Source organism: Alligator sinensis, unplaced genomic scaffold, assembly GCF_000455745.1.
Source record: "Alligator sinensis unplaced genomic scaffold, ASM45574v1 scaffold71_1, whole genome shotgun sequence".
Lineage (NCBI taxonomy): Eukaryota > Metazoa > Chordata > Crocodylia > Alligatoridae > Alligator > Alligator sinensis.
The window spans coordinates 4172757-4189089 of NW_005841834.1; the positions used below are offsets into that span (position 1 = coordinate 4172757).

The window sequence follows — 16333 nt, forward strand, 5'->3', positions numbered from 1 at the left end:
TGCTGTGCCCACGCTGGGCTTCCTAATAATACTGCCCCTCTCTGGGACTGCTGTGCCAACGCTGGGCTTCCTAATAATACTGCCCCCTCTCTGGGGCTCGCTGTGCCCACGCTGAGCGCCGGGGTCTTCACACTCCACTGTGAGGCCCCTTTAAGGATACTGCGCCCTTACTGGCGCTGGGGTTCCCATACCACTGGGGGTTCCCCCTGAGTATGCTGCGCCTGCTCTGGCACTGGGGTCCTCACCCTTCGTTGCGAGTCCCCAATGAGTACGCTGCGCCCTCCTCAGGCGCTGGGGCCCCCACCCCTCTGGGGGTCCCTATGAGGCCTCCTCCAACCCCTTATAGCCTCACCCTAGCCACCGGTGTAATACAAACACTAACCAAACAAAACACAAGCTTCCTGGCTATAATTTAACTTAAGGCCGTCTGGCTGCAACAACATGGCTTCCGCGTTCCAGAGCCACCACCCTGCAGTCTGCTTGAGCGGTACTCGCATCCTAGCTCCATGAGCTCCTGCCCCTCTGACTGCTGGCAGGGAACTGCTAGCCTGGCTTCAGCCCTGGGCTTTATAAGGGCCAGGCCCTGCCCTACATTACCAGCTGACTGCCGTCAGGTGTGAGTTAATCTAGCTGGGGTTGCCCTGGCAACTCACAGCTGCACTCATTATCCCTGCTAGGGCTTTTCCCCCAGCAGTTTTCCCCTCTCTAGGAGCAGGGCAGCGAGGTGCCCCGTGACAGTAACATCTGTGAGGCACAGGACCCATGGAGGAGAGGTCAGAGTGGGTATTAGGCCCCTGTCAGCAGGGCAAGTAATGGGTAGCCTCCCACCTTAGTAAGAACTCTCATATTTTTCCATCAAGGCATGGCAGGTAAGCGAAGTGGGTGGTTACCCCAGGAGCAGGGCAGCCAGCAAAGACCTGATGAGGAGACCACCCTGTTACAAAGACTGAAATTTTGACTTTCTCTTCAAAGTGAACACTAAATAGTTATTTTTCAGTGCTTCACATATCTTGGCACTCTTTTCAGTTGTTGTATCAGAAATGCAATCAGATGAGTAATACTGGGAAGCGGAGTACCCAGGTCATCTATGAAAAATATAACACATTTTTTACAAAAAAAACCCTCAACAACCTGTATATTACATGTACATACATATTAGTAACAAGTACAGTAAATTAGTTTTATTATCTATTTGTACTTTACACAAAATAATGCAGAAATAATGTTCCTGCAATTAGCCTACGTCCATGGAATCCACAAATGTGTTTTAACTGGTCATGCTGTTTAATATTAAATTTTATTTGTCATAATAATTGGCCTAAGTTATTTCGGGCAGCTCTGAAACATAACATATAAACTTTGTATTTTACTGTGAGAATGAATGGTGTAGCTGCTCACTTCTCAGGCATCTATAATTCTGCAGACTTTTCTATCCAACTTCCAAGTGGCCAAGGGTACACCAGTGAGTGCTGAACAAACAATGCATCTCCCTCCCCTTCTCTCGCTCCCTGCCAACTGCTGCACTGCATACCTGTGACGCTCCTCCCCTCTATCCCATGACTCCACTGCTAAACCACATGCCTGCTACACTGAGAACCCATGCAGGCCTTCTACTGCTGTACTGTATGCCTGCAACCTCCCTACCCCGCTGCTGCACCAAACACCCCAGGCTGCCCTTGCTACCCTCTGGGACAGGAAGCAGCAACCAGAGGATGGAATGTGGAGCCCAGGAACTCCTGCTGCTATTGGAACCAAAGTGATGTGGAGAGCAGTGGCCAGGCAGGAGCCTAGGACCACAATTTAACCCTTTGGCCAGTGGGCAGCCAGTTGGAAAGTCCACTATGAAAGTTAAAACCTAGTGGATTAGGCCCTAGCAGGAGGGTAAGATAACAGTGAACCATTCTGAAATGTTTTTTGTGTGTTGAAGATTTAGAATTTGAGTTCATAGATTCATAGATGTTAGGGTCGGAAGGGACCTCAATAGATCATCGAGTCCGACCCCCTGCATAGGCAGGAAAGAGGGCTGGGTCTAGGTGACCCCAGGTAGATGCCTATCTAACCTCCTCTTGAAGAACCCCAAGGTAGGGGAGAGTACCACCTCCCTTGGGAGCCCATTCCAGACTTTGGCCACTCTAACTATGAAGAAGTTCTTCCTAATGTCCAGTCTAAATCTGCTCTCTGCTAGCTTATGGCCATTATTTCTTGTAACCCCCGGGGGCGCCGTGGTGAGTAAAGCCTCACCAATTCCCTTCTTTGCCCCCATGATGAACTTATAGGCTTCAACCTTCTCTTGTGGAGGCTGAAGAGGTCCAGGTGCCCTAGTCTCTCCTCATAGGACTTGGCCTGCAAGCCCTTAACCATACAAGTGGCCCTTCTCTGGACCCCCTCCAGGTTATCCACATCCCTTCTTGAAGTGCGGCGCCCAAAATTGCACGCAGTATTCCAACTGCGGTCTGACCAGCGCCCGATAGAGGAGAAGTATCACCTCCTTGGATCTGTTCGTCATGCATCTGTTGATGCACGATAAAGTGCCATTAGTTTTTCTGATGACTTTGTCACACTGACGACTCATGTTCATCTTGGAGTCCAATAGGAGTTGTTTTCTTAGAAATCTTAAACATTTTATAGTGGCTTTTGAAACAGAAATAATTGATTATAAAATCATTTTGATAACATTTTCAAACTATGTTCATGAAAAGTTCCATAAAACTTTACAAAACATTGAGATGCCATTTTGAAATGGAAAATGCTTCCTATTCTCTCTCGCACATACACGAACCTATTTACATATTTCGATCAATTGGGTCTATCCACAGAATTGTTAACAAACTCTTCCTGGCAACATCCAGAGGAGCAATTAAACATTCATATGCACAATAGATTTGTTTGTAAGCGCATGCCAACAACTGGTCACTTCACCCAGTAGTTTGACCACTGTTGGATTCCTCACTGACATGAAGTTCTCACTTAGCCGCATCTGAGAGTAATGCTTGCTTCCACCTCTGAGACACCATCTCATTCTTGTGGAAAATGACATGGCTCCAGTTATATATAATTTTCATAGGGTGGATTTGATTTAACTTCTTGAAACTTTGCACCTTTAGAGAAAGGTAAAAGCTTGACTGTGTACACATAAACTTGCACAGAGACAACAGGGCTGATAGATGGGTAATCAGATCTGTTATCTCTCATCTCCGTATACTGCTCTTAACAAGGATGTTATCTGTGGAGACAACAAGCTCTCCCTATATCTGAAGAAGGGCGTTTGTGTCTGAAAGCTTGCAAAACATTTTTTTCCAACTACTTAGTTGATCTAATAAAAGATATCACATCTACCCAAAGAATCTTGTCCATCTATGATCTCTGGAGAGACAAATCCACAGTTTGAGAACTGAAACTAAGCATCACAGAGATGCTTAATGGAATCTTCTAGGCTGAGCACTGAGTCCCATTGGATAGAGTGGTTTTCTTTAATCTGTACCAATCTATAGAGGATCCTCGGGGAACCCTAGAAGATTGGGCCCTAATATAGTACATGGCCTGTTGTAACCTATTTATAAAACTTCATAAAAGGTTACATGAATATATTGTCTCAAATAGTATATAATTAGGAGTTATAATCCCTATTTCATAATATCTTTGATATATATATTTAAACATCCTAACTCTGCTCTGCACACTGGAGAGTTTTACCTTAGGGGAGAGTATGAGAGGGAGGTCCAGCCACTTCTGTCGAAGGCTAGTCATGTCACTTTATGCACTACTGGATTATGCTAATATACAATAATGATGAGGTGGTATAACAGCCTATCTAGAATCCAGTAAATGTGCTGCCATATCTGAAATCTGTATAAAAATAAAATGTGTGCCATGAAAATGTTTGGGGAGCTATTTCTCAAGAACCTTCTGCTTCTTCCCCATACCAGTTCTATTGATTTCTGTAAGACTTCAATATAAAACTTCAAAACATTCTCATAGGCAAGCCAAGGAAGTATGAGCTAAATGAACAGACTGTAAACTGGATAGAAAATTGGCTCAAGCATCGGGCTTAGAAAGTAGTAATCAATGGTTTGATGTATAGTTGGCAGGTGGTATCAAGTGGAGTGCCCTAGGGGTCAGTCCTGGGGCCAGTTTTGTTCAACGTCTTCAACAACGACCTGAAAGATGGCATAGAGTGCACTCTTAGCAAGTTTGCGGATGACACCAAGCTGTGGGGGGAGTAATAGATATGCTGGAGGGTAGAGCTAAGATTCAGGGTGACCTAGACAAATTGGAGGATTGGGCCAAAAGGAATTCCATGAGGTTCAGCAAGGGTGAGTGTAAAGTCCTGCACTGAGGACGGAACAATCCCATGTACCAGTACAGCCTAGGGGCTGACTGGCTGGGCAGCAGCTCTGCAAAAATGGACCTGGAGGTTATTGTGGACAATAAGCTGAATATGAGCCAGCAGTGTGTCCTTGTTGCCAAGATGGCTACCAGTATCTGGGCTGCATTGGTAGAAGTGTTGCCAGTAGGTCAAGGGAAGTGATTATGCCCCTCTATTCGGCACTGGTGAGGCCACATCTGGAGACTGTTCAGTTTTGGGCCCCCCACTACAGAAAGAATATGGACAAATTGGAGAGAATCTAGCAGAGAACAACAAAAATGGTGAGGGAGCTGAAGCATATGACTTAAGAGGAAGGACTGAGGGAACTGGACTTGTTTAGTCTAGAGAAGAGAAAACTGCAGGGGGGAGGTGGTATTTAATAGCAGCCTTCAACTATGTGAAGAGGGGTTCAAAAGAGGATGGAGCTAGACTGTTCTCAGTGGTGGCAGATGACAGAACAAGGAGCAAGGGTCTCAAGTTGCAGCAAGGGAAGTTTAGGTTAGATATTAGGAAGAATTTTCTCACTAGGAGGGTAGTAAAACACTGGAACAGGTTACCCAGAGAGGTTATAGAATCTCCATCCTTGGAGGTTTTCAAGACCTGGGTAGTCATAGCCTTGGCTGGGATGATCTAGTTGGGGATAGTCCTGCTTTGAGCAAGAGATTGAACTAGATGACCTTCTGAGGTCCCTTCCAACCCTAATTTTCTATGATTCTGTTACCTTTTTGGCACTGGGCTTTAAACATTTGGCCCGAAATGGATGAGAAAAAAAAAAAGTATATGTTAAAAAAAATCATCCATGAAAAGAAATATTTGGTTATTGGCTGGACTTTGGGAGTCTAAAAAGAATCTGGTCTTTAGTTTTCCATGTGGTTTTAGTTTGAAAGCAGAAAATAAAGCTAATAAGTGTACTGTTTCTCATGATTTAGATGAATTTCATGATTTAGATAAGATCACAGAAAAACACTTCCTTACTGTTAAAAAGAATAAGACGTGAACTAGACTGCTCAGGGAAGCTGAAAAATCTCATTCATTCAAGAGGTAGCTGGATAAAGATAGGTATATTTTAGGAATACCTTTCATGTAGTGGTTGGACCAAATTACCTTTGAGGTCCCTTCCAGCTTAATGATTTGATAATTCTGTTTAATTAATCAGAAGGCAGCCTGAAAGCAAAGAGAGAAGATAGGAACAGAAGTTTGGAAGGGACGTGTGTGAAGTTCGGTCCCCCACAGCAGTAGGCAACCATCCGACAAAAAGGTCCACACAACCACTCTACCCCATCCACCTGCACATCACAGCCAAAAACAGCCAATACCATATAATCAATTTATAATCTTTAGTCCAAAAGACCAAATTCCTCAGGAACTATGATGTACACAGGAAGAGAACAGGACCACCTAGCTGCCACTGGTGCCGGTTGCTCTGCAACCGTCAGCAGACTGTCAGCATCAGGGACCACCCGCAGACGCTGCCAGTGGTGTCAGCAACGGGGGGGGGGCGACTGCCCGTAGGTGCTGCCGATCCTGTCAGCAGCACTTTTCACAGGGGGTGCACTGCCAGTTTCAGGGGGTGCACATGCACCCATGTACACCTCCTATGTGTCACCCATGCCTCCAGAGGTGGTGCAATCACCTACCCTGGAAATCTTCAAGAGGAGATTAGACAGTCACCTTGTTGGGGTTACCTGACCCCCAGTTATCTCTCCTGCTTGGTGCAGGGGGCTAGACCCAATGATTTACTGAGGTCCCTTCCGGCTTTACAATCTATGAAGCATCAGCAACTTCCACGTTCTGTTCTGTCTCTAGATTTGTCCAGTCTGAGATACTTTACAGCAAGACTGGGAAAGCAGGGAGGGGTGTGGGGAACAGAAGCAAAGCTGAGCAATTAAGAAGAAAAGCAATGTTCTGGATTGGTAAGCAGCACCGCATCAGAAAAGCAGATCAGGTATTCAAATCTGATTGTTCTCTTTGGAAAACAATGGAAGCAAGTACATTTAATTTATTTGGGCTTTTCTGGAATTTGTTAGTCATATGGCAGACAAGTTTCTTTGGGTGAATCTGATAGCCCAGCCTCTGGCTTCTTTACTATTCAGTCCATCCAGGAAGAGCAGACACCAACTGCAGAGGCTTCCTCAGACTAACAAAGGGCTTTTAAACCCAAAAGCTTGCTAAGAATTTTTTTTCCCAACTATTCAAGTTGGTCTAATAAAAGATACCAGATTCACCCAAAGAACCTTTTTGCCTATGTCCTTAGACCAACACAGCTACAGCCTACACCTTAGTCATTATGGGTATTTAACGAAATAATAAATGAGATGCTTGCTATCTGGGTATTAAAAATATTACAGCATTTATATAAAACTGAGTAATGGGCAGAAATCTAAGCAATTTGTGGAGAAATCTAAGCATCACACTGAGTGAATCTACATGTGCAATTAGCACATAGCAATAAGCTTTGGTGCAGTTCAGGAGGGTCAGCCTGCCCACCCAGGACTGCTCCTCCCCTGCTCAGCATGCTGTGGAGGGGCTGGCTAGGGCACAAGTGGGCTTTAGTGTGGGGCTAGCCAGCAGGCAGCCCTTGCACTCTAGCACCCTTGTGCCCCAGCCAGCCCTGGTCACCATCTACACATGTGTTTTGGCACATGAAACTACTTTGCTGTTGGATAGTACTTGTCCCAGAGAGTACTATCCTACAACATAGTTGATTAATTTACTGCGCCCTAATAGGGGTACACATGTAAATGGTGATGCTTTACTGCAGAGCTAATTAGTCAGTGTCAGTTACTGTAGATGCACCCACTGGAGATAAGTAATGTTCTGGTTACTAGAAGGGCCTCTATCGGGGCCAGTATCTTTAGACATGAGCTGCAAGATAGAGTGTAGTAAATTATATATTAATAGTGTTTTCAGATTAATCCAAAATGCATTGCAAATATATAGGAGAATACTGTTGAGGTACAAAATGATATAGAGAGTATAGAACAACGTACAACTTTCATTACAATCAATATTTAGTTGACTCGAACAGTGCAACTTTCAGGGCATTCACAACGGATGCATAGAAGACATATGGCAGTACATATAAAGCATTTTTGGTGTAGAATGCCAAATAATATAGCTGAATGTCTTCAGCCCTCAAAAAAACTACCTTTAGTTCCCTTCTCACAGAAAAGCAGATGGAAATCTGATTGTATGACTATACCACTAGGACTGCTTTTGAGATATCTTTCATTTTGTGCCCACGATTTTGTAGGTGTAGTTCAGATACCAAGATGTTTAACTACCAGTGAAACCCAAACAGCAAGACAACATTTAAATGTCATCAACTGTATCTCCAGTTTAGAAATTTGAAAGTTAAAAACAGACCCTTTTATTTGAATCCAGATATCACTTACAATAAGAGCGACTACATTAAAACTACCAGCATTTTGTCCTTCATTACCATCATGCAACCTGTAGATTTAAGATGCATCAGTCCAAGTATAGGTACAGTTACATAGCATACAATATGTGTCCATAATCATAGGTCTGTGCTTATTTCACAGGAGGACTGCAGTTCGTTTCCAGCCACTGAGTAACTTAATTTTACCTTTCCTTATGATGAATCATTATATGAAGCTCATATAACATGTCAGCTTGGGTAGATTAACTGATAGCTCATTCTGTATCCAACCAGCCATATTTAATCTCTGTTCTGAAGCCTTACTTTTGCTGTACCTATGAAAAAAATTAAAGGGTTTTAAGACACCATTTTCTAATAGCATTTAAATGAAATTAAAAAAATACTTTTATAAAAAGATATGTTCAGTTCAGCTGTGAGAAAGCTGTAAAGAAGCAGTAAACAGCTGACATTTCTGAAACAACCTTTAAGGAGGAGTGGGTGCTGATTTAAAAAAAAAAAGACTGTAAAACATTACAATAGTTTGTCTGCTGTTGTTTAGAAAGGTATTTTGGGGAGGCCTGAATAAAGCAATGAGAAATATGCAGAAGCCTTTCTTTTTTGGTCTCTTGCCTTTTGCTTGTTGCATAGTCCTGCCCCACTCTCTTCAAGTTCAGTTTTGCTGCTGCAATTAATCTTGAAGCTTTGTGTAGAAGAACATGCAACAGAAACACAAAGTTGAAACCATTTCATATGTACATATTAAACAAACTGGGGGAAGAAGAAAGAGAAAAAAAAATTATTCTCTTATAATTGTAATAAACTTATGAGTTAGTTTTAAGAAGAATGACTGAAAAATTTTCTGCGGGAAAGTGATTGTTAAGATGATGGTGACCCTTTCAGTATGTGAGATACTTTATTCAGTATATGATAGGCTTCAATGCATGATTAACAGAATTATTCATATTAGACAAGAGACTAAGATGACATAATGACAAAATAACTCCAGAACAAAAAGCAGGAAATATTTAGTAACCTTAGCCAAGATAATCAATGAAGAGAAATGGATTATATTTGAGTGAGGTTATGCTGCTTGAATGTAGTTAAAATTCTAACAACCTTTCCATTATAGAAAATTCTTTAAGAGTGGTAACTCAGATCTAAAGTTTTCCTCCAGGTTGGTAACACTGGCCATGAACAGACATTTACTTCTAATGGTAAGAATTTCAGAAAAAAATAGGCTAGAAAATAGCCCAGGAGCTGGAATGTACATGTTTCAGCCCCCTGGCTAGACAGCAGTACAACTTTTCAGGGAGCCCATCAATTGACAGACTGTCCTTTCCCCTGCCTGGGAAAGGCCTGTCAGTAGGGAGCCCCCCGGTTTTAGACTGAAGCGTGTATAGTCCATCTGAGCTGTACAGGGGGCAATTTAAATCCAAAGGTGCAAGAGAGAAGGGCCAGAAAGATCCTCCCCAACCCTGGTTCCCTGCTCCCCAGCTTTTAAGTCACATATTTGCTTCCCATTCTGTTTAGTTATCTTTGCTACAGCTCTCCTGTCAGGTAGTACTATTATATCATTTCTCATTTATAGCAGTGCTCAAATCCCGTATTAATATGAGCCTGCATTTTTAGGAAAGATGCATCAAATATTGGCATGAAATATAGTATCTTAGTACACCAAAATATTAAGAAAATATCTGCACAATCTTGTCTGGCTGCATGACACCTAGTCCTTTTTTCACTGACACTGCCCAGTCGGCACTGTGATTCATCCATCACAAAATGAAGATCAGCCCATAGTTTATCTGTGTACAAATGACCATATTTACCTAAATCTAAGCCAACTTCATATTTAAGACAACCTATCCAATAATAAAATTATAAATGTGTTGTTATTTTCCATGTAAAGAATCTAAGTATTGTTAATATGCATTAAAATAGGCTAATGCATATTAAACGTCACTTTAATTAATGTGCATTAGGACAGGCTAATGTGAATTTTCCTAGTACCTCACAATGGATTTAATGCACATTAACTAAAGTGAATTAATGCATGTGTAGACATATTCCCAAAATCTCTGCTCCACTACAGCCAAATCCTGAGGATACCTAAAATCCATGGGGGTATTTTCTGCTATTAAAGTTCTCTAGACATTTAGAAGTCTGCTTTGTAGGCATAGTCACAAATGTGTTTTAGTCTTGACTATGCTCAACAACTCAACAAATATCTTGCTCCTAGGATTTGTGAAGTGTCTAGTCCTGCAGATGTGCTTGTGGAATTTAACCCATGTCTATTTCCTTGCCGTTTCCTAGTGACTACATTAGCAGCCACCCCTTCAGCCTGCTGGGTTTTGTTGATCCTGTTCTTTGGGCTCCCTAAGTCTTTCCATACACTATGTAAGGAGCACTTTGGGGCTGTGGATTCCACTAAGTTCCCTTTTTCAATTTAGTCCTAAGAGTCTTTTTCACTCCTTTTTTGTAGCCCATATAAAAGGTAATACAGCCCTGGGCTGCAAAGAACTTTAAGGGCTGCAGGAGACATCAAAGCTTGTAACACCACCTGCCACCCCATGCCTAGCAAAGGAGGAGCCTTGCTGCCCTAATATACAGTTATGTCTTTAAATGCACGAAGTACTATCCAAATAGAAGCCCACATTCTAACTAGAGTTCAAAATGTCTCCTTTCTGTGCCCACGTGCTGACAGTACTAGCTAAATGCAGTTCATCGTTTTGTAAAACACTTTGAGGCAACATTAAACTGAAATCAGATTCCATTCTGTATCAGTGCGACCTGAATGACTATGGAGGGAAAGGTGGAGTCTTTTCTAGTTTTAATACTTTTGGCTTGCAGTTTTGGCTTTTGAGGTTTCTGAGATTTGGGGGGCAGCTTTAACCAGTGCCTCTGACTAAACTACAATGATTTTTCTCAAAATCTCTTTTTAGGACTATACTTTTATATCTGTATCACAGACCATATTGTCATTGTCAAAACCAACTTCACTTCTTAAAAATATGTCATATGAAAAATATGTCAGCCATCCCTGAACTTTGCAACACCTATCCAGACTTAAGAGCAGGTATTTTATTTTTTAAAAGTGCACAACCATTCTATTATATTTGCTTGTATTTCTGTATTCCTTGATAAAGTGCTTCTTTGAGTTTACTAACAAGAAAACCAGCAGTTCATCAAATTGTCTTCATATGATGTTGGGACCGGGGTACATTTGACTACCCCTTACATAAATTTTAGTTGATGCATCAAAGAAGAATACCCCACCACATTCATTTCCAAACTACACTGTTTGCAGTTATTATTCCAATATTATTTTGCATAAATATCAGGAGTCACAATAACTTTGGTTAAGGTTTGATACATCCATGGTTACATATGATTAAAGTTTAAGGTTTCATATAGATAAATATCTTCTTCCTTTATAGACTTTGTACTCGCCTAGGTTGCCAATTGTATAACTTTAAAGGAAAAGTGACAGGAAGGCAAGATTAGAATAATAATGCCTTGATTGCAAAACACTTACTTGTTTTGCAGTTACTCATAGTCAGTACAGTTACTGCAGTACCTTGCTCTCACACCTATTATTACAAATAATGAAAAGACCCCTGTCCATATAAACTCCTTTCTGCTTTGTACAGAACTGCACATGCAAGAGCTAAAGCAGACGCTGCAGATCAGGCTGCTCAGGCTGCTCACCAGGAATGTGATATTGCAAGAGCAGTGGCCAGAGAACTCTCACCAAATTTCTACCAACCAGGTAAAGTTTGGCTTTTTTGTTGTTGTTCCATTGTGAAAAGGTTTTCCTTTTTCCTTGCAAAAAATAAGGTTCTTGCAGATACTTGTCATTCCCAGTAAGGGTGACCACGTTCCAGAAGCCAATGTCACACAGAAGCTCATAAACAAATGGCAAAAACAAAAGAACATTAGAGATGAGCTATGAATGCGCTTTAAGGCTAGGGATAGAAATTACACACAAACTAGTATAAGTGATCAGAAACTGGTCCAAATCTGTAACACGACAGAAGTTCAATGCACACAAACTGCTTTCACTGGTTTAAGATAAACCTGGATAAATGTAATATCAGACTTAACTGATTTAGGTTAAATCGGTTTATTGAACTTCTGTCCCACATCCCCTCCAGATTCAAGCTAACACATAGTCCCCCCAGCATTGAAGGATGCTTTGCATCTCTCTTGCAACACGCCCCCCCTCCCTTGCAGGGTGGTCAGGCTGGCTTTGGCCCAAGCTGTCTGCTCCAGCCAAGCAGGAAGGTGTGCTCTAGCACTCCCCAGTTTCCCCTTCCTCAGCCCCAGGACTCCTGGGCTTCTGGTCTGAGCCACTGCAGGCATGTGGCTTCATTTCCAGAATCAAAAGTGAATGTGTGTTTACTTTCTTATTAGTGTAATTCAGTCTTTGTAGCTTAGACTCACCTGTGAAGATTGAATCAATTCAGCCTCGGGCTTTTTGACTGTCTGTACTTAGCCTAAAGGATCGTGACCTGACTATTCTTCATTGTAACATTCTAACCCAAATCAGACATACAGCATCTCAACACTTACTGCTCATGGAAACACCATTTAAATGTACAGGGAAGCTTGTGTCCTCTTGTGTTTATATTGCTACTTTAGTATGTTTTTTCTCAAACTTTGTTTTTCCCCTTCAGCCACATCCTGCTGATAAAAATGCTTGCTGCATTGGTCCTTTATTTTTAAAGCTTGAGCAGCCTTTAGATTTGCTGGGTTTTTTTAAGTAGTTTGATTTCTATTCTCATTTTTAATTGTTAGATTAAAAAGTTCATGCCATTTTGAATTTCAACATTTATCCAGAAAAAATAGCTGTGTGTAGGCAACGAAGAGTATCTGTTGTTCAAGGAGGTTTTGTTGCCTGTGTATAATCATTTGGTAACAAATAACAGTGCTTTCTGGAAAACATGTCACTGTTGCAGCATTAGTGTCAAGCCTTCACATGGCTACACCCATGTATGAACGCTTCCCTGAATGTAGAAGTCAGAGCAAGACATTTAATATTCAGAGTTATTTCTGTGCCATATTCATTATAGTTCAAAACCTGAAAACTTTATTCGTATCTTGAGAAGCCAACACCAGTTTTGCCTGAAGCACTTCTTAAGGTCTGGATCACATCTGCCCTCACTCAAATATGCAGTGTCTCAAAGGGGCCTTCCCCTACAGTGGTTTGGGTTACACAAAATATCAACTCCTGTTCTTTTGGTAGCACAGAAATTGCCCCACCCCAATTACCTCATGAGGCAGGATGGAGTGTGTTATCCAGTTGTGGCCTATAAACATCAAGCCATGTGTTTGGGTGGGGAGTTAAAAAGCAACCCTGCAGTTTTTACATTATGTTAAGGTGTCTTGCAAAGGGTTTCTTCTAAGTAATCTTGAGGGGCCAAGAACTCAGAGCATTGGGCCCTGTTTTGGTGGCAGCAAGCAAGCAACAAGTGTGTTAAACCTCATGGATCCCTGATATCACTTGTCCCACTGCTGCTTGCCCCATCCCCAGAGGTGAGTTCATAATCAACCTACAGGAAGCCCTGCAATCCAAATCTGGCCCTGGGGGTGCAAACTAATTTGACACCCCAGGTCTTAGAGATGCTGATCTTCCAGTATCTTTCCAGAGTCTTCAGCACCCTCACCCTCTTCCCCTTTCTGGGCACAGCCTGTTTACTCATCAGAAGCCACCCAGCACTTCATAAGCAGATGTTCAACATCCTGTCCCCAGATGTGTTCGGCTTTCTAGTACCACCACTGTGCCAGTTTCTGATGTGGCTTGGGGATGATGGAGGCAAGATAAACCCAAAATGTTTCCTGGCATATATGTGCAGAGAGGACAGCTGGGATGCCTTAACTGTGAATAACTTATGAATTTTAATTTAAAAATAAGGCTGGGGTGAGGGAGGTAATCCTAACAATACCTTATAATAGAACTTGGAACGTTAAAAAAAATGTATTTATTTTTTTACCAATGTTAACTAGTGCAAAGAAAACTTATAATTATGTTACATTACAGCAACACCACAACGATAATGGGCAGTTTCTTTGTTTGATAATACCTTTCCAGTTAATTAACATAACTTAAATATAGCCAATTAAATATAAATGCAGGATATGGTACAGCTATTTTGACCCTGTTTGTTTGCATATTTTCCTAAGCTTGTAGTGCAGTCACATCCGGCTCATTTCAGTCTTACAAGTGTTTCTATTGATTTCAAATTTTAAAAGAAAGCAGTATATGAAGATGTTTTGCTGACAAGCACACTACACACTCCTACATGAACAATTTAATGGGGGGCGGGATTTTTCTTCTTATAGAGTAAAACATTATTTAAGCTGTTTTATCATTTTTATTAATTTACAGACTTCAACCTTACTGAAAGATAAATTCAATATTGCTTTAAGGATTTGCTCCTTTTATAATTGTTCCATTTGGACTACAGTTATACATAGCAAGACAATGTAAAGTGACCAAATGTGAGTACGAGTATGGGGAATAGAAAATACTGAACTAAATTTTGAACCCACTCATATTTTGATTTTATTCTAAAGTCATGGAACTGTATTTCTTGAAAGAACTGGATTTCTGTTAACATAAATGCTTGCTTCCCATTTCTGATTGATTTTAATACAATCAAATTGCTTACCTTGTTGCATACAGCTTTCGATTACATCTCATAAATGAACAGGGGAAAAATATCAGACTAAATACAGACCTCATAGGTCATTATATCTGGTCCCTTGCTAGCACAAGTAACCACATCATTAATACACTTCATAAACTAATTAAACAATGTTAAAATCAGTAAGGTTTTTTGTCCCCACTTCCCTTGTTGGAAGGTTGTTCCAGAACTTTCAGCCTCTGATGGTGAAAAACTTTCTTCCAATTTCTGAACTGATTAATTTCTTGGCCAGTTTGTTCTCGTGACAGTACTATTCTGCAGCTTAAATGGGTCTTTTTCCACCCCCATGTTTAACAATTCCATGTATCTATAGAGAGCAGACAAGGTTCTTTGGGTAAATCTGATATCTTGTATTAGACCAACTCAAATAGTTGAAAAAAAATCTTAGCAAGCTTTCAGGTTTAAATACCCTTCATCAGGCTGAGGAAGCATCTGCAGTTGATGTGTGCTCTTCCTGGATGGAATGAATAGTAAAGAAGCCAGAGGCTGGTATGCAGTGCAGGCAAGACAGGCAGTCAGTGAAAATGTAAATTGAGGATTCAGTGGGTGAGAGAGAGGCTGGGGAAGAGGTGGGGAGGGAAATGAATGTAGCTGGTAAATAGTGGAGAGGTACCTGGGGAGTCAGATGTCAAGCAAGTTATAATGTGTCATAAATCTAATATCTATATTTAGTCCATGATTTTTTGTATCCAGGAAGTTGGTGAATTAAGTTCATAGGCTTGTCTGTGAAACATGTTTTGTAAATTCCCTTTGAGGATTAGAACTGAAAGATTGGAGAGAGAGTGCTTTTCTTGTGAGAAATGTGCCCCCACAGGTAATTAGGGATTCTTGTCTTTAATAGATTTCCGGTGCGCGTTCATTCTGGTATGCAGTTGTTGTTTGGTCTGTGTATTTTCTGTCAGGGCATTTGGTGCATTGGATGAGATATATAACATTTCTGGAGGTGCAGCTGTATAATCCAGGAATGCTGATGGTTCTGTTGTGGGGTGTTATAATTGTGGGGGTGGTGGAGATATGTTGGCAGGTTTTGTATTTCTTGTCATGGCATGGTCTGGAACCATTCGTTGTGTTTGGGCCATAGGAAGTTTGCTTCTGGTGATGAGGTTAGCAAGGTTCGGTGCTTCTTCGAAGTCTAGGATGGGTGGTTCTGGGAAGACTTAAGCAATCATTTATCCTTTCAGCCTTAGTTTTGCTAGTCTAAATAAGCCACGCTCTTTGAATCTCCATTCCCTCAATCAACCTAACAACCCTCCTCTGTACCTGTTCCAGTTTGAATACATCGTAATATGAGTGACTAGAACTGTGCACAGTATTGCAGATGATGTTTTACTAGTGCTGTATACAAATGCATTAATACTTCCCTACGTATGCTGGAAGTGCTGATATATCCTAGGATCACATTTGTTTTTTTTCATGGCCACATTATATTGATGGTCAACTAATACCCCACCCCATCCTCATTAAAAAACTAGGTGACTGTGGCATCAATGCCTACACAGTCAGATGGATTGCGAATTGGCTGAAGGGTCGTACTCAGAGGGTGGTGGTTCATAGATTCATAGATGTTAGGGTCAGAAGGGACCTCAACAGATCATCGAGTCTGACCCCCTGCATAGGCAGGAAAGAATGCTGGGTTCAGATGACCCCAGATAGATGCCTATCTAACCTCCTCTTGAAGACCCCCAGGGTAGGGGAGAGCACCACCTCCCTTGGGAGCCCATTCCAGACTTTGGCCACTCTAACTGTGAAGAAGTTCTTCCTAATGTCCAGTCTAAATCTGCTCTCTGCTAGCTTATGGCCATTATTTCTTGTAACCCCCAGGGGCGCCTTGGTGAGTAAAGCCTCACCAATTCCCTTCTGTGCCCCCATGATGAACTTATA

The 16333-nt window shown here is 41.6% G+C and overlaps 1 protein-coding gene across 1 annotated transcript in view; it reads left to right on the forward strand.

Annotated features, from left to right (window-relative positions):
• Positions 1-16333, forward strand: part of JPH1 (junctophilin 1) — a 119886-nt gene that overhangs the window by 63724 nt on the left and 39829 nt on the right. The window contains exon 2 of the mRNA XM_014518771.2: positions 11396-11514. Coding sequence (XP_014374257.1) covers positions 11396-11514 — 119 coding nt within the window. The remainder of the gene's footprint in view (positions 1-11395; positions 11515-16333) is intronic.